Raw genomic sequence first — 19,414 nt, forward strand, 5'->3', positions numbered from 1 at the left:
TAGGGAGACACACAAAATGTGCAGTGCTGGGGGGCGCCCAGGACCAGGGTTGAGAAACACTGCTATAGAGGATGGTTGGCACTGAGTGAACAGTGTACATCAATAGCGCTACACAATGTTTTAATCAAACATCTGAAATACTGATGGGACAGCTCAAAGTTTTTGAACCAAATCTCTTTGCACCTGGTTAGTAATAAAGTTAGTATTTGTCCTTTTTCATGTTACACTGTTAGAGGCCATTTCTTGTCTTGACATGTATGGGAATCTCTGAAAGCCTGCTTCACTCAATTAATTTGTCCCAGAACTACTGTAATATAAAATTAAGTTATCAGGGTGAATATCAAAGTCTCAGATGCATTGAGAACTGATCACAAAAATGCAAACTAATCCTGTTAAGTGCATTTGTGCAGAAATTAGTTACAGGGAAACGGTACAAGACTAGTGTTCTCCTAGTCACGATTACAGATGAGAGCTAATGCTCATTTAGCCTCAGATATGCGTTATGTGCAAACCTTGAAAGACTCTTACAGAATGAGGTGATGAATAATGGCTTGAGTTTCTGATTTTTGAAGTATCAGAAAACATACAGCAAGTCATCATATTAAAAAAAAAAATCCTTCCAACCAGATAATAAATCGGTTATGATTGTACTGAAACAATAAATACATCCTTGAACAACAGTAATAATAAAAAAAATGAAATATATATTACATTTAATATTACACAGAACAAAATGTGTGGGTGGCAAGATACAGCATTAATCAAAAATAACAATAATAAAATATAAATATTATGTGAAACATGATAATGCAAGCACTACAGAAATGATGATGATATTCTTTGATAGCTATTCAGCTATCAGTGTGTTTCATAAAGAAAATATCCACAGTGGTAAAATCCACTGGACAACAACATATATTAACTGTTAAACCTCACACGCCTACAAGAAAATGTGACATATCTAAAGAAAAGAAAAGCAAAAAATAGACAAAAAAAAGACAATTCACTGTCTACATGTACCTCTTTCACAGTCAGACATAGAGCAAAACATGCAGATTACTTCTTCAAAAAATATATAATGGCAACAAGCCGTACGGACATAAAAGCTTATTGCCTTGTAAAACATTTTCAGTCTTTTAATGGTCATAAATGATTATTCATCAGTTGAATTCCCAGCAGCTTGCTCAAGGCAACCTGAGGAGCAGCAGGCCGCATTCTAGATGGTTTGCTGCTGAAATCTCTGTGATCGGTCTCCAAGCCTTTCGCCATTGTAGAAGTGCAGTTCTGCAAGTGCACTCCAGACATTTGAGAGAAACACAGAGGAAAGCGGGAATGTTTTCCCATAAAACTCAAGCAGAAAAAAGACTGTTAGGCGTGTAGTTTTTTATAAAAGTTCTGGCAGACAGTTTTTTGCAATAAATGTATGAAGGGGTTCAGAAGATTCGATTCCTCCATGCTTTGCGGTGTATAGTACATTAGAGTAGTCCTGAGGATTCAGGGATATTCAAATACATTCAGAAAGCACCTGGGTGTTTCCTCGGACTAGAGGGCAGCAGTGAGGCCGTTTCTGTGGACAGGCAGAAACTCTGGCTCAGCTGCATCTTGAGTTTCTCCACTTCGTAGTTGTGCAGGTATTCCTGAACCAGAAAGCGTTCACGCTTTATATGTGCCTTTACCTCTACCGGCACATCTGGAATCAGCCACGCCACGAAGAATTTCACCACAAATACAACATGCTGAGAAAGGAGAGGAAACAGAGGAACAGTCATCATGTGTGCATAGAAGCACATTTCCACATCTAAGTTTGTGTTAAATAGTAACTAAATGCATAGCAAACATTTAAGCTCATACAGTACATGTCTTTCCATTGTTCCTGTATTGAGCTCATTTTCTTTTTAGACTTCAGATGCTACAAGCAATGTTCATGACAAAGCTTTACCAAGATCAGATGTGCTGCGCTAATCCTTATGGACAGAAAAAGATCGAGCTATCATGTTTTTATACTAACAGACAGAACTAAGGTTCAAAAGTCTGGAGCCAGTAAGAAGTCTCTTGTGTTCCATTACGTCTCTTATCACCAAACCTGAATTTATTTGATCAAAAATACAGCAAAAAAAGTCATATTGTGAAATATTACTACAATTTAAAATAACTCTTTTCTATTTTAATATATTTTAAAATGTTATTTATTCTAGTGACTGAAAAGCTGAATTTTCAGCAGCCATTACTCCACTCAGTGTCATACGATCCTTCAGAAATCATTCTAAAATGATAATTTGGTACTCAAGAAATATCAAATGTTGAAAACAATTTTGCTACTTAATATTGTTTTGTGGAAACTATGATGCATTTTTCAGAATTCTTTGATGAATAGAAAGCTCAAAAGAACTGCATTTATTTGAAATAAAAAAAAATTTATTTGTAAAAATTAACAAGTCTTAATTGTCACTTTTGACCAATTTAATGTGTCCTTGCTGAGAGTATTTAATTTAAAAAACACACACACAATAGTCTAAGCTACTGAACTTTAAGATTCCTTACTTTTTTTTTTTTACTTGCTTGTCCTTTTCTTTACCTTCCTGATCATGTTACTCTAATACAAATATACTTATTATAGTTATTTTAAATTTCCCTGCATATTCCACTGTATTAATTCAGTTTCCTAGGGTGTACTCACACTAGGCACAGTTGACCTCCCCACTCCCCCGCTGGCCTGCACTCACACTTGCACTAAACATTCCGGGCCGGCGCACGCTTACGCCATGTACGAGATAACGGAGAAAACCACTTTCGCTAATAGACTGCCTAATAAATTCATTTATGCCGTGCAGCGATTTTCACTTGCATGTATCAGAGAGGATTATTACGGAGGCAGCTGACGTTAATGAAAGTATTTGCAGCTTTATCCGCAAACTAAAATTCCTGTTCATTAAGAACCAGACCCAGACCCGTTATAAACCTAAATATACTTGATTTAATTAAAATAATTGAAGTGTACTGTAGCAGTAGTAATAGATGATGTTTGCGGTCGTAATGATGACAGTAGTGCACACAAAATAGTAGCTGTTCTGTGCAATCACACTACAGCCCAACTGAACCGTGCTCTGGCCCACCTCTTCCAAGCGAGCCATGGACGGCTAAACGAATCTACGGAGCGATCACACTAGTCAAACACGCTCAGGCACGGTTCAGATCGCCTAGTGCGAGTACACCCCTAAATTGAAATTAGAAGCCTTTTATGTTATGCAAATTTCTTACTTCCATAATGATGATGAAGGCTAGCTTAGCAGCCAAGATATGCCAGAACTGCATTGTGTGTGTGTATTGCTTTTCATGCCCAGGTGGGTATCTGTAGTCCCGATAGCTGGAAAACAATATATTCATCATGCTGTTAATTTGGCATATCGATGTGTAGGTCTAATACAGACTACAGTTTTCACTAGGCGGTTACACACCTGCATCTTGTGATGGTAGAGCTGTTAAACCAGGATGGGTTTTCTCCATGTTCAGGTAGGTTATCTTCAGGGATCTGAGAGATGTTGTAAAAGGAGAGGCTGTTGGTGATATAACCTCTCATAGTGGCCTCGCTGCCTGGGTGGTAGGCATACAGATAGACCAGGCGAGGAATCATATCCGAGGTGAATGCCACGATGAAAGCCTCAAGTGCAAATGAGAGAGAGGAGGAAAGAAATAACAATAGATTTTAAGTATGGTAGAAATAGTGTTATAAAATAGACCTTTTGTTATACAGGAAATGATATTGCTTATAGTTAACTAACTATATTTAGAAGGAAGTTCAAATCCAGATCCAATTTTACATAAGACAGTAAAATTACAGGATGAATCAAAATAGAAAGCAGAACAAAACAGTTTGCATTTACATTCGTGACCACGGACAAGATGGCCACCACATTAAGGATCTCTTTCCACGCTCCAATGTTGCGCGCCTTCGCTGCCACTGGCCTTCTGAACTGTGTAGTAAACTTCCAAGCATCGACTCGCACCTCCAGGATGTTGTTGAAGAGGGCAAGAAGAGGGGCCAGTGGAAAAGAGGCCACGAAAAGTGTTATGAAGCCAAACTGGATCACTGTTTAAAACACACAGGAAACAACTGCTTTAATAGATGAAGCACTGACAAATGCTCACCGAAAGCCCTAGACACTTCTCATCCTTGAGGCTTCTTTAATAGGAGCATAAAGATAACTTTAAATAATATAATCTTTAAATTGATTTGTTTTTGGAATATATTCATTTTTACGTACATTTCTTTATATTTTTTTAATTGATATGAAAAAATCATGTATTCACTTATTATTGTGTTAATACAATATTAAATATATAGTGTACAGTAAATAAAACATACACTTCCGTTCAAATGTTTGGGGTCAACGAGATTTCTGTGATGTTTTTGAAAGAAGTTTCCTATGCTCACCAAGGCTGCATTTATTATATATGGAAAAAAAACAACAACTGTAAAAACAGCAATATTGTGAAATGTTATTACAATATAAAATAACTCTTTTTTTATTTTAATATATTTTAAAATGTTATTTATTCCAGTGATTAAAAAGCAGAATTTTCAGCAGACATTACTTCAGTCTTCAGTGTCACATGATCGTCTAATGTGCTAAGTGGTTGCTCAAGAATCATAACTTATTTCATATCAGTGATGAGATAACAGCTGTGCTGCTTAATATTTTTGTGGCAACAGTGAATCTTTTTTTTTTCAATGTAATCAATGTAAAAAGTCTTCACTGTCACAATTTAATGCATCCTTACAGAATAAAGTATTACATTTCTTTAAAAAAACTCTTGGTGTTGCTACATTTTGAACAGGAGTGTACTATAAAATATAATTGTATTTAGCACAACTGCATAAAGTATCTAAATGACTTTAATTAACTGCTTTGCTATATAAACACCAAATAACTCCAACATGTATAATGGAGTAAAATCATACCCATTTCCAGATACTCATAGAAGAGTCCAAACTGGCTGAAGTTCTGCAGATTGTGGTCCTGCTCCCATCTACTGTATGTACTCTCTGGATGACTTCGCCCTTTCCTGCTGCCCCACCAGTTTCTGAAAAGGCTGTGACACAGGCACAAGGGACCATTATGTGTGTGTGTTTTTTCGATATACACTATATGGACAGTGCCTAGAGGACGATTTTAAAAAACATATGTGCAATAAAATTACAAGTAAAAAACAAACATTCTTAGAGGTCAAAGTTCAATGTAATGCTTACGGCAACAGAGCCTCTTGAATGTTCCCAACCATTTGTTTTCCAGCCATTACGATAAGCAGCTGTGTGGTCAGCTCAATCAGACAGCCCCCAGGGGCGCACTAAATATTAAAATGCATATCATCAGGTTAGATCTACTTATTCTGATATTCAGCTGAAGAACATTAGGTCCTCTGACATATGGGTATTTCAGAGAGTCTCACCTCTTCATTTCTCAGCTTGCTCCACTTTCCAAACATATAACTGTAGTTTCCCGGATAACCCACAAACTTCCCTTTAAAGAAGGCCACATAGAAACTGGAAGAGTAGTAGTTCACAAATTGGAACATAAACATCTTCATGGTCAGCTTATTCTCATACTCCAAATGGGTCTTGGGGATCTCTGAGAGTTAAAAAGAGGAAGATAGTAAAATATTTTCCATGCAGCTTAACAAACAGATGAGCAAATACGTGAGGTATAATGTACAGTCATTATCAGAAAACAAATACACACGGTAATTTTGTGATGACCATCTGACTTATTACATAGCTACTCAACAAACAAACAAATAAATGAATGAATAAATAAAGTGGACACATACTCATTTATTATAAACTCTATTAATTAAGCAAACTATAAAACTTGCCATTTTCCAGAGACTGAAATGCATTTAACGTGTCAAACAACTCTAATTTCTTGTGTTTTCGCTCACCCATATCAGTGATCCAAATGGCCACATGCTCATAGAGGAAGTTGAGGATGAGGATAATGACAAAGTTGATGCAGGAAGCAGTGACAGAAGTGGCAAGTTGAGGGGTGATGAGAGAGCCCACCAGCTGGATCTTACTGGTGGGGCTGTCCTTCATGACGCTGGCAAACGCTGCATAAACTGCCAATCTGTAAGCGATCACTCCCATTATACAGGCCACTATCAGACACGTCTGACAAAACACAAAGAGAGGGAAGGACTTCTTAACAGACTTATCTTTGTTTAAATGAGCTACCAAAGTGTAAGTAATTGGTAGCCAAGGATAAAAGGTCAAATGTACAGTTTAAAAGAACATACTGCAGAATATGATTGACCAATCATAATCAAGTATTCCAAAGAGCTGTGTAATAGTGACTGATAACCTCTATCTATATAATACAATTGTACTGTTTATCTTACTAACTCACCCAAAAGAGAACAGTTGCTCCAGACAGACAGAATCGGGCACACTTGCTGGGGAAAGGAAGATAAGGCTCCGTTTCCTGTTAGCAATAAAGAATGTGTCATCAGTTCAAGCTCCATAATCGGACTAGAGTTCAACTGTTTTGTAAATAATAAATGAATAAAAAATTAAAATTAAATAAAAATGACTAGTATAAACAACATATATGAGATGATGTACACTTCCGTTGCATTAAACAATATTTTGTCTTTGCAATCTTTCATCTAAATGTAATAAAAAGTGGTTTAAAGCTAAAACAACTCAGCATTAACAAAAAGTATATTTGGACTACTTGAAGTTATTTGACATTAAGTAGCATATCATGACTAAGACTGCATGTAGTGTTTACTTGAGAAACAAAAAACTAGAGATGCACCGATTGCAATTTTCTTGGCCGATTCCAGTTCTACTTCATCCAATGCAACAAAAAAAAATATTTACATAATAAAAGAAATGATTAAACATTACAATTCCCCCAATCTGGACTAAGTTACAGATGTTCTCTCACTTAAACAACTCTAAAAATAAAGTGCTCTGTGACTGGAAATTGGTAGAAATGAGTTGCTGTATAACAAAACAGAACAGATGTCATTTCACACTATGAATAAATACTATAAATGTATTCATAGAATTTTTTTTCCATCTTTCACATCAAATTCTTACATTGTTTCAATTAATTCAGTTAGAATAATAGGAAACTGTAGAGTTGTTACCAGATTTGAGGAACCCTGCCCTACGGTCTCATGGACTTAACGGACATGCGCACGCGGCGGCCATTGTAAGTTCGCAAGACCGCAAGTGCGCATGAAGTGTGCCATTTGGGACAGGGCCGCTGTCTTTATGGTTTTGTGGTCCAGGGTCACATATTATCAATCGCCATTTACACTGAATGCAATAAAAGCTGAATCACTGTCGCGCAAAATATTTTGTTATTGAGAGAAGACATGCCCATAAGGAGCTTCAGGCTTCTTTGCCTGGTCGGGCAAGTAAAATTTTCTCTCACTTACCTTTAAAAAATCTACTTGTTCCAAGACAAGTGTTAATCGAGCCCTGTGGTTTACCTACAGTTTACTTTGGCCCAACTCGTATTACAGATTACGAACTCTGTGTCTTTTTCACTCACAGTGTAAAACTTCCACGTCGATGACATGTTTACATGCGGATGTGAGCGTAGCTGTGACGTCAAAACAGACGTGAGACTGACCAGCTGGTCACCGGTCCGGGCCAATCATGCAGAAAATCTGCTAATTCCGGTCGATCAGTGCATCTTTACAAAAAACTCTTGAATTTATATTGAGAACATCTGTGAACAGTATTTGTGACATGGAACAATAATTAAAATGGTTGAATTTACAGCAGAAGATCTGGGAGCAAGGCAGAGGCAAGTCCTTTGCCATGATGGACCTTTTTCACATTTCAGCAGAAGTCGTCATAGTTGGATAAACTTCTATAGCAGTGAATGGGAGACTACCACAAATATATTTTTTTTGCATTCCCATTTGCTCAAATAGCAAAAGAAAAACTCCATGATAGTGTTTTCATGACTGATAAAGGCAGTGAGTAGAGAGAACGATGTCAAATTTACCGTCACTCCTATAGACGCTGTATTAGAAACTCCCTCGCATTAGCGTTAACTAGTTTTTTGTAATTTGATGCAAAGGTAATGTAATAAAAAGTATAGAGTACATACATTTTTTTCAAAAAAAGAAAACACAAAAAACTTTGGAGCATTTACGATTAGGGCTGTGTATCACCAGCAAAGTCACGATACGATACGTATCACGATACATAGGCCACGATACGATACGTATCACCATACGGGACTGCACTGAATTTCACCTCAGCAGAATTTAGAAAAACAGCTGGTTTTTTAGAAACCTCGCACTTTTCTGCTCAATTTTAAACGTTGTAAACTTTTAAACAAATTAAGCGTGGTCCACTGCTGCACACGTGCCACAATATCGATACAGGGCCAGCTGTATCGATACTCGTATCGTCAAATCTCTGTGACGATACATCGTCGTATCGATATTTTGAACACAGCACTAGTTACGATGCTGAAGACCTGTGAAACACATCATCACAGTCTTGTGAAAAGGGTCCATTATGATGATATGTTAAATGAAGTGGCGAAAACCAGTTTGTGCACAAGACAAATGCAAATATTTACTCAGATCATGCAAATTATTTGAAAGATATCAGGCAGATTCTAGGTCACAAATCACCACGTGATAAAGGAAGGCTATTTCAAGATAGCGTTATCTGCCTGAAACATCCTGTCAGCGGGAGCTCTATGATGTGCAGATCTTCAGTTTTTTAACCATTAATAATGTTGGTTTTCATTCTCCACCCGCAATTATCTACTCCTTATGGGCATGTCTTCTCTTATATTCTCAATCAACCAGAGTATTTATAATGAACTAAACCATTCATTTACATCCTATTTAAATTGCAAAATGGAATGAAAAGGTTTATTTTTTATTATGTATTTATCATTTTCTTATGCATGAATTTAAGGGTAGGTTATGGTTTTGATTAGAGTGAGGCTTATGAATGTTTAAAAAGTGTGTTGGCTCCATGACTAACAAAGGATGTTGATGCAGCATCATGTGTTTAATCACGCCGTAATGTTTGCAGGTACCTGCGTGATGCGGTTGAGTCTACGGCCTGAGCATTTCAACTCATACTCTGGTCTGATCTGTAGCTGCTGCTGTTCCTCCTCAAAGTCCACAAGGTCCCACTCATACTCCAGACGGGCCTGCCGCCGCTTCCAAAACTCCAGGAACAGGGTCACTGCAAAGCACCCAGAGAAAGAAAGTGAGAAACAGAGCAGAAAAAATAACAAATACATTATTTAGGAGCATCACATTCACACTTACTATCAATTCTATTTAAATCTAACCAGCTTCACCCTATGGTGTCACACAGTGTTGTTTTCTTCTTTACAATAATTGTACTCAAACAAGGTCTAACAAAAGTTTAGAAGCTAAATAAACAATTTTTAATTTATGAGTACACAGCACACTGGGTGCAGAAATATTCACACAGTGCTGATTAATCAAATCACTGCATAAGCAGAGCTCATTTTTGAGGCCTGTGTGAAATGAATTCAGTGTTCAGTAATGGATAATCAACATGCACCACTACCCTACAAGTAATTAAAGATTATTTTTCAAAAAGCATAGACAAATTATGCTCCTTCATTGTAGACTTATCTAGTGAACAAATTCTGTGCCCAATTATTTGACAATATGAATACATTAAAATGCTTCATGCACAGTTGCTAATCTCTCATTAGATCTGGAGTCTGACTAGCAATTTCCATCTAACCACTAGATGGAGCTATTGAGCTAGTATTTTAAACAATCAGAGTGCACTCACCCCAAATACCCATGAACATGGCAAAGAAGACAGTCCCCTCGTTATCAAATAGATGGGATTGCTAAAGGAAAAAAAAGATCATTCTATGATGAAGGGAAATCATTATTTATGTTTCAAACGGTGAATCTAAAATATTTCTCACCCAGGAGGACAGACATGTTGAGTTGAGTTTCCAGTAGCTGCACTTTTTATCACAGAGTGGACACATGACAATCATCCCACCGATTTCTGGGTCACAGATCTCCTTGCTGAAAACGCAACAGAGAGCAACAGAGAGAAATATTACTGTAATGCAGAAGTGAATATGACCAAAATCTCAGTTCACCCTCTTACTGCACTATATCAGTGAAGTAGAAAACAGTATCAACACACCATGGAAAACTTGGGCACAAATGAACCACTCAGGTTTAACATCAAACACCATATTATGAGCATGTTCCACAAACATCTTTAGCTCTGCAAACTAGAAAAACAAACGCATCTAGGCTCCAGAGTCCATCTATCACAGATTGTATGTGCCCATAATGGTTTTGCTTGTTATACAAAACAGAATTTTTTTTTTTTTAAAGACACTGTCATATACTATGGAAGCCCGTTTCCACCATGGAATAAAAAAAGTGACTTTTTATCTCACAATTCACACTTTGTTTGTCACAATTCTATGATATATATAAATATATATATAAACTCAGAATTCTGACTTTTTTTCTTGCATTTCTGAGTTAACATGTCACAATTCTCAATTTATGTCTTATAATTATGATTTTTTTTCTCCGAATTTTTACTTCACATCTCGCAATTCAGCCTTTTTTCCCCTCAGAATTCAGAATCTCACAATTCTGAGTTCATATCTCAATGCTGAGTTTAGCAGTTCTGACTTTGTGAGATAAAAAGTCACAATTACTTTGTTTTCTGTGGCGAAAACATTTGACTAATACTTTATAACACCTATCAGAAGTTACGGTTTACAAAAGAACAAAAAATATAAACCATCTCATTCAATATAACAATATTTAGTGTTCAACTGCAAAAACCATTACAATAATAAAGAAACAACAACTTCCTGTCTGATGGCTTAGCTTTTACAGTCACAGGCACTGTAATATTGGTCACAAATAGCAAAGGGTTGTTAAGAATGCATGCAACCACATAGTTTCAGACTCGGGAGGCAAGGATGTGTGTTCATTTGACCCATATAACCTTCCAGTGATACTAACCTTGTGATGTTGTCTTCGTAACTAAGCACGCCATAAACAAAACAGATCACACCCATGACTGCAGCAAAAAACAGCATTTCTGTGTAAAAGCCCAGCCAGGCAAAGTAGATACCAATCTTCTCACCATAGTACTTCCTATGACAAAACACAAAGAGGAAATTAAACACTATGGTTTGATATGCTGCTCTAGAAAAGTGAGGTTAATCATTTCTTCTACTGAGATGTAATATTGCAATCAGCAGTGTAATGAACATGCATCTGCTCCAGATTTGGTTATTGCACTCTTTGACAGGTATGCATGCATTGTGTCTGCAGTGTCCTCACTTGATCAGATTGAGTGGTTGCTTCTTGTAGAAGCAGAGGAATCGAGCCCAGTTTTTATACAGATGATACCTCTCACTCTCACACTGCATGTCTTGTGCCTTCTTCCAATACTTACACTGAGGAAAAAACAGCAATCAGATGTTGACCAAAGACACAAACTCTTTTAACATGCAAGGGGACTTTTTTGTCTTTGAGGTTGGTAAGATTTTTTTAAAAATGTTTTTAAAAGGAGTCTGATGTGTGTACCAAGGATACATTTATTTGATAAAAACACAGTCAAACTGTATTGTTATTGTGTAATATCATTACAATTTAAAATAGCTGTTTTCAATTTTAATTCATTTTTAAATGTAATTTATTTCTCTGATGGCATTAATAATTAAATAATAATTTAATATATATTTTTTGTAACAATGTAAAAGTCACTACAGTAAAAATGTATTGCCACTTTTGATCAATTTAAAGCATCCTTAATTAATAAAAGTAAAAGTATTAATTTATATATATAAAAAAAATCATAGATAGATAGATAGAATAAAGTGCATAAATCTCACACTCACATCATGAAGGGGATAAGCTGAAGTGTAGGTGCCGTTATTCAGCAGACGTTTAATTCCTGTCTTATCTTTCTCTTTACGGTCTTCCTTGTAGTAAGGGCAGCGGGTCAGAATGTAGTATACGATCCTGTTGCGAGTGGAGGGGGGGAAAAATGTGTCCTTATCATCAATGAGGAAGAATTCGACCTTGCTCTTGTCAAAAGGTGCAGTGAAGTAGTCCGGCTCTGGCCTCATGACATTGTGTGGCAGCCGGAAAGGTTGAGTGAGCCACTCCAGAGGAACTTCTCGAGCTTTGGGAATATCACTCGCTTTAAAGGGCACTTTGATCTTTAGCACATCAGCATAGGTGGCCAACACTTCCCACGGAGCGTGAATCTTCAGATAATACGTCTTACGGTCATCTGACTCCTGCAGGGGAAGATATTTTTGAGTGGAGAAGTGTTATATGTGATTATCAAATGCACAAAATCACACTTCGGTATAGGAGAAAAATGAAATAAAATATAAAATAAAATAAAGATGCACAATAGAAGTCCAACCATGTGTGGCTCAGAACCTCACCGATTTATCTTCAGCCTCCAGCTCAAGACCAGCCTTCTCCAGGTTGGCTTCAAACTCTCTTCTTCTCTCCTGGAGGAAAAACAACACACAAAAACAGGCGTTTTCAACCATATCATTCATGGTCTCTTTCTCTGTTTTTATCATTACTTAAGTAATCTATTCATTGAGCTTTGTATCTGGTAACAGTGTGACATTTTATGTTCTGAGGGTTGTAAACAAGCTTTGAACTACGTCTTTAGAGAAAACTCGTATTTCCCACAAGCACCGGTGACCTATGGCTACTTCCATCTTATCTTATGGAACACCATCTCAAACAGGTGACTCAAGGGATATGACCTTCATTAAGCAGAGAGCCTGACCACGCATCAACCTCTGCATACAGGAGAAAACAGATCAAACAGGTTCACCAGCAAACCCTTCAGTGTCAGTGAAGGGTCTGATGAGAGAGAAGTGGTTGACCCCTCGTTTTATGCAATCAATGTTTAGCATTCAGTTTATTGTGCAACAGCTTCAATCTGACTCTGACTCACTGTTTTTCCACTGTGCCTTATGACCCAGCAGACATCGCACCCCATCTCACCACCACTGCACGCCTACGTACAGGTCCCCATCAGACTATTTTTGAACACAATGAGCAATATTAAGCATCAGTCATTGTTTGATTGCTTAAAGCCAAGTACAGAACATTTAGGAGAGAATGCACACCAATTAGCATTCCTGCATAAAAATGCATAATGAGATCATGATTGTGGAAAACAAACAATTATAGAGAGTAGCAAAAAAGAAAAGAAACCTGTCATGAGTGAATTGCATTTTAAATGTATGAATTAACAGATAAATGACAAATAAACAAGCGTCATGTTTTAGACGTGCATTAATAAAATTACTATGTAAGTTCTGTATATTAGTGGCATACCGCTTTCTTGTCTCCATCCTTGTCGTCAACGTAGGACAGGACAAAATCGATGTGCCGAACACCATCCTTGAAGTACACAGAGTCCCTGTTCTGTCCAAACTTGTCTATCTACAAAAGAAAAAAGAGATTCAAATCAACAACAGTCCTACTCTCGTACACAACCACATGACCATGGAGATTCATTCAGAGTTGACTTCTGTCACAATGAACAAATGAGACATGACGCATGTGATTCCTATCAACTGTGAGTGTCTCTTATCTTTTCCAGGTGACAAAACCACAGGTACAGTATGAAGAGAACGGTTACTTCTGCAGAAAGTGTGAAATCAACATGCATACAAACACACATTTACTTAACTACAGTATATAAATGGGGACACTGCATAGACCTCTGCAGTTTTTATGTACAGCTAGTTTTAAATACAATAACCTAACCCTAACAGAAAACCTTCTGCAATTCTACCATTTAAGAAAGGTTCTTTTTAGACCATATTACAAATGAGGAGGTCCCCAAAATATGGTTAAGCAGGTATACACACACAAACAGACAGAAAAAAAAAAAAAAAAGAATAGTGATGTACAAATATGAAAAAAAACATTAAATGACAAGTGTAGTAATATTATGGCACCTTTCTGAAAAAATGTTTTAAGCTTTCTTGTATGACATAATTTTTATTTGTCACATGAAGAAACACAAAACAAACAATAAAAAAAAAAACTATCCCAGACACAAAACCAATATCAATACCAAAACGAATAAAATTATGTAAAATCAAGTATAACAAAACCTCAGGAAACGGAGGAAACCTCAGAGATCCATCCTAGTGTAACATCAAATGTCATACTTGTACAAACATGCCTTTGAGGTATGACAGCAAGACATTCAGTTTTTCACTCGAGAGACAAACACATATCTTATATCATGCATAAAAATCCCACAAGCACGGAGGAGAAGAAAATACCAACTGTACCTTCAAATATGCTGCCCCAGACAGTAAAACAGGCCAAAACAGATAAGTCACAAAAACGCTTGCCTGCTTGGCATGTCTTTCTAAATAAGGCCATTCAGAGACTGAACCAGAGAAAGCCAATAAACTAATAAAGTAGAGGCATTGTGCCATTTGTGAAGGCATTTTGTTGCGTTCTACTAAGTAAATGTGAGAGAGCTGACAGGAGCACTTATTAGCTGACAGGAGCGCTGCTCTGTTAGGAAAAGACATGGATTATTGATCACTATTGATGTAAAAATGACAATCGCAGGCTTCCAAACAATCTATAAAGCAACAACAAATCATCAAAATCAATTAGACTAAAGGGATTCTTAAGAATATCTATAGAATTTCACATTATCTAATATCTGCACTCATGCAAATTAATTTCTACCAAGCTGAATATTTCAAATAGTAGACATTAGGGTCGTCATATCAAGGCCAAGTAGATGAGAAAGCACTGGTGTTGCCCAACAGAGCTGTAGAAGTGTTAAAAGAGAGTGACAAAGCATTGCATGTGTTTAAGACAGATACTGAAGGTGATGGCTCACCTCTCGCCTAAAAACGCACACTTGGACACAACAAAATGAAATATAACATGAAGTTGGTGTAGTCCAGTCTCAATGTGTTCAGCAGAAATTACCATCATCAATAAAATAAATAATACAATAAAATTCTAATATTGACTAAATACACCATGTCAATTTAAATAACAAAATAGCAATTCATTATTGATGTAGCAGTTAGTACTGAACAAATTTAATATTCAACCCCAAATGTTTAATATAATTTAAAGTACAATTTAGTCATTTAAAGCTATCTCTAACAAAGCAACAATCTCTCCTAGGTCCTGACTATGAATAGGGTATCCATACCTCAGTTTTAGCCGTCATAACTTTCATAAAGTGCTCCAATGGTGAGAGCATTTACAAAATGTTCATGTTGCAAGCAGTGCTAGCAAATGCTAACTAGGCTGCACACTCTCTCACACAGAGACCTCTGATGAGAGTGGGTCACTGCCCCTTACTGTAGACACCTCTACAGTAGACACATGCCTTTTTGCCTGGAGACTCTCCTGTGACGATCTGGCTTATACTGTTCTGACTGAGATCACAGTGCTGCTCATTGCAATACTTCATCATTTAATACAAAGCAGAGCTACAGCTTCAACTCTAGATGCCCTCTCACCAAACTGATATCACAAGGGTGACTAATTCTATAACCTTGCAGTTATTCTTTTTTTATCTGTGTCCAGGTTTAGTGAGATATTGAGACAAAAATGCACCATTGCATGTAGCTTGCCAAAATGTGACCCTGGACCACAAAACCAGTCCTAAGTCGCTGGGGTATATTTTGCAAGTTTGAATATATTCAGGGATCCTTCAGTCATGGAAAACACGGAAATATCAGGGAATTTTCAAAAACATAAAAATCACATAATTCATGGTAATTTCTAGATAGATAAAACAGATTTATAGATTTAATTATGTTCTGTTTTAAAATATTCCTTATGTATAGTAAAACCCACACTTTGATTTGTGGGTAGTTATTTTTTTTTTATTAATTGTTCAAAACCATTCACAAAATGGTTTTTAAAAATCTATATTCTATAATCACAAATGTCCTAATTTGTTCACAAATTCATTCATCAAAAACACTTTTTATATTGCTTTTGGTGAGCATTATAAATGTATTAGTGGTAGACAGGCCAATCCATCTGATCTGTATTCAAGAGTTACACTAGACTTAACTTCAAATTGGCCCAACATTTTAGAGCAGTAGGGAGACCTTGTGGTTTGAGTATATTCACACATTTAAACTACCACAACCTCAGAATCTGACCTATTTACCGCATTACAAAATACCACTCACAGCAGTAATCCGTTGCTTTTTCAAACACAATAGACCTGAACCATAAACTGAAAAGATAATCTAAATGAGATGAAAATATCTGACATCTTACCTCCCGGTGACCAGGCAGCTGTGTCCCTCGGTCAGAGATGGAGTTAATACTGCCATTATTACCTGCAAAAGACACAGAGGAAATGACATCAGTACATAGTAGAACCACAAATGCAATATAGTCTACAGGAAACCTGCCTACCCCGAAGAATTCATGCTCTTCTACACACTCTGTAGTTTGTCACTGGGGCAGTACCCTTAAAGGGAAAATTTTGTACCTTATTTACCCCTAAAATGTTCAAAGCAGTACCTTAAAGGTAAATAGGTTTACTCAATGGTACTAATATGCACTTTTCTACTCTCAAAAACGTTTAAGAGTACTGCCCCGGTGACAAGCTGTTTTACTCTTAAACGGTATGATTTTTGCACGTTTGCACAGTGTATGAAAACAGGAAATATTTGGTTAAATAAAAATAGGGCTTTTTCAGTACAGTAGTTCCTGCCCACATATACTGCAGCTCATAGACCAAACGGAGAGCAGGCTGTGTCCCTCGGTCAGAGATGGAGTTAATACTGCCATTATTACCTGCAAAAGACACAGAGGAAATGACATCAGTACATAGTAGAACCACAAATGCAATATAGTCTACAGGAAACCTGCCTACCCCGAAGAATTCATGCTCTTCTACACACTCTGTAGTTTGTCACTGGGGCAGTACCCTTAAAGGGAAAATTTTGTACCTTATTTACCCCTAAAATGTTCAAAGCAGTACCTTAAAGGTAAATAGGTTTACTCAATGGTACTAATATGCACTTTTCTACTCTCAAAAACGTTTAAGAGTACTGCCCCGGTGACAAGCTGTTTTACTCTTAAACGGTATGATTTTTGCACGTTTGCACAGTGTATGAAAACAGGAAATATTTGGTTAAATAAAAATAGGGCTTTTTCAGTACAGTAGTTCCTGCCCACATTTTCTGCAGATCGCAGACCAAAGGTGGGCAGTATTAATGTAAACCAGTGACTAGAGGTATTCAACTGACAGCTAAATTGATTCATTACACTGTTTCAAGAGACATATTACATTTTCAGAATCGTTAATATATTTTTCTATGCTGAACAGCAGCTCCAAATTAAATACACTCAGTGTATTACAGTGTTCGATTTTATAGCTGCTGAAGTGAAATGTCACACTACACATCATTTGATCAGTAGTACATGTCATTTCTGTCTTTGCTGCACTTTTGCTCTCTTCCCCACATACTTTGGCAGACATTCCATTGGTTAGTCAGCCAACGACTTTAATGCTGAGCAGCCAACTTTGTGGGATAAAAGCACTTCCTGTGGGGAACAGTCAGGCGGAGCATTCTCTTTTTGCACCAGGATACACACAACACATATGCCTGGCTAGTGCATGATATCACAATTAGTGAGCAGTCTAATGCTGCCAATCAAATTAAAGACCGTTAACACTGAAAATTAGTGCAAGTAAATATATGTTCCATCATGGACAGATTAGATTACAGTCTCAGAATGGTTGTTCTGTTAATTCGATTGTGCTTTATTAAATTTTGAATTGCCAGTTGTGCTGCCGTCATTCTTCAATTATTTTGGAACAACACTGATATCAATTTATACAACAAAACCACAAAGCAACAGCATTTCGGATAAAAGCAGCTGTAAACATACACTCATATCCAGCCTTACAGCACAGTCACGTACTTTGACAAGTTGACATACTGAAGGTTACATGAGGCAATGGAATGAAAGAATGGACAAAGGCTTCAACATTTCCTTAAACATCGCTAGCATTTGGAGCAAGGTTCACATCCCCAAATATCTGGTGCCACAGACAAGCACACTTGTCACAATGTGATCTCTGGGATGCTGATGAAGCATAATAAAAAGCTGAATAATAATGAAAAGAAAGGAATATGAAGCAGAAACACAGCAGAAGATGAAAAACGGCAGAGTGAGGGACGGACAGACAAGCAGCACATGCAGCTCTGTCCGTACCTGCCTGAAAGGTCCTTCGGTAGCCCGTCAGAACGGCACAGCCATCTTAATCCACGAGATGGATAGGAGTGTAAAGATGGAAGTAAAAATGTAAAACCACACAAGCAACTTTTCTACATGCATTTCTCTAGGAGGAAAATAACTTGCCATGGTTAACACTTTAAACCATTACCAAAATCACAAAAATGTGCACTGGTAAATAGGTATATAGGTCTGGTCTCTATCGTTTCCATTCTATGAGAAGACCAATATTTGCTCTGAGCAGAGCCAACAGGTGCTGTGGTCTCGCAGGCTTCCTCTGATCGTGCTATTAGGAGTGATTATTAGGCCTACTGGGAAAGAAGGCTTTGATAATGGCACCTTTGTGTAATACTTTGAAGCATAGAGGGAAAAAGCAGCAGTAGTGATGATAAAACCTGTCTGAATACAAACCTGCGGCACCCACAATAATTTCCTAGTAAACACATCAACAGTTTCACTGAATACTTTTTTGGTTCAGCAGATAGAACGAGATGGGCTCGGCTTGTTCAGCAGATGGGCTGAAAATATATTCACAATTCCTCACGTATCACATGACCCGCTATAGTAGGAATATAAAGTGAACTGAATTTTTATCGGCTGAATGAATCAAGTTTACATCATTGCACTCTTAAAGGCACAATATGTAAGTTTTCAACCGCTAGAGGTTGCATTTTCAAAACAATAACACAGGCGAAGCTTGATGACGCTATGAAGGAGAGTGGAATGATGGGAAATGTCGTTTTCACCATCCAGAGCAGTGTTGCCAACTGCTTTCAATTGAAAGTAGCTAAAACTGGTAGCTAAATGTCACTAGATGACATCACAATGGCAAATTCACTGATCTATATAAAGATGAACGTAGATCAGTGGGCAAGATGAGAACTTAGATAAGGTTTGTCCAAGAAGTTGTTATATTTGTTCCTAAACTTTTGAAAAAAGTCTCAAAAGGGGCGGAGGAGTCACTAAATCTAGCTACAAAGTAGCTAAATTGGCAACACTGCTTGCCTCAACACACCTGACTGGAAGTTTCTATGCCTAGTAAGAGCTTGATTAGCTGGTTCAGGTGTGTTTAATTAGGGTTGGAGCTAAACTCTTC

General features: G+C 37.2%; 1 protein-coding gene and 1 long non-coding RNA gene across 2 annotated transcripts in view; one reads left to right on the forward strand and one right to left on the reverse strand.

Annotated features, from left to right (window-relative positions):
* Window positions 1-736: 736 nt before the first annotated feature.
* Window positions 737-19,414, reverse strand: part of LOC107755078 (anoctamin-5-like) — a 53,608-nt gene continuing 34,930 nt past the window's right edge. Inside the window, exons 2-19 of the mRNA XM_016571733.1 lie at window positions 16,345-16,406; window positions 13,393-13,500; window positions 12,477-12,545; window positions 11,919-12,323; window positions 11,359-11,474; window positions 11,035-11,169; window positions 9,960-10,065; window positions 9,818-9,878; window positions 9,078-9,229; window positions 6,402-6,476; window positions 5,938-6,166; window positions 5,449-5,627; window positions 5,249-5,346; window positions 4,961-5,091; window positions 3,882-4,087; window positions 3,456-3,658; window positions 3,259-3,364; window positions 737-1,736 (exon numbers count right to left, since the gene is read on the reverse strand). Of these exons, the coding sequence (XP_016427219.1) occupies window positions 1,515-1,736; window positions 3,259-3,364; window positions 3,456-3,658; window positions 3,882-4,087; window positions 4,961-5,091; window positions 5,249-5,346; window positions 5,449-5,627; window positions 5,938-6,166; window positions 6,402-6,476; window positions 9,078-9,229; window positions 9,818-9,878; window positions 9,960-10,065; window positions 11,035-11,169; window positions 11,359-11,474; window positions 11,919-12,323; window positions 12,477-12,545; window positions 13,393-13,500; window positions 16,345-16,406 (2,663 nt within the window). The 3' untranslated portion in view covers window positions 737-1,514. The remainder of the gene's footprint in view (window positions 1,737-3,258; window positions 3,365-3,455; window positions 3,659-3,881; window positions 4,088-4,960; window positions 5,092-5,248; window positions 5,347-5,448; window positions 5,628-5,937; window positions 6,167-6,401; window positions 6,477-9,077; window positions 9,230-9,817; window positions 9,879-9,959; window positions 10,066-11,034; window positions 11,170-11,358; window positions 11,475-11,918; window positions 12,324-12,476; window positions 12,546-13,392; window positions 13,501-16,344; window positions 16,407-19,414) is intronic.
* LOC107755079 (uncharacterized) lies at window positions 2,759-16,193 on the forward strand. The gene is made up of 3 exons (XR_001641654.1): window positions 2,759-2,825; window positions 3,305-3,313; window positions 16,183-16,193. It is a non-coding gene; the product is annotated as an uncharacterized LOC107755079 (long non-coding RNA).

This window comes from Sinocyclocheilus rhinocerous, unplaced genomic scaffold, assembly GCF_001515625.1.
Source record: "Sinocyclocheilus rhinocerous isolate Xijiao unplaced genomic scaffold, SAMN03320098_v1.1 scaffold591, whole genome shotgun sequence".
NCBI classification, from domain to species: domain Eukaryota; kingdom Metazoa; phylum Chordata; class Actinopteri; order Cypriniformes; family Cyprinidae; genus Sinocyclocheilus; species Sinocyclocheilus rhinocerous.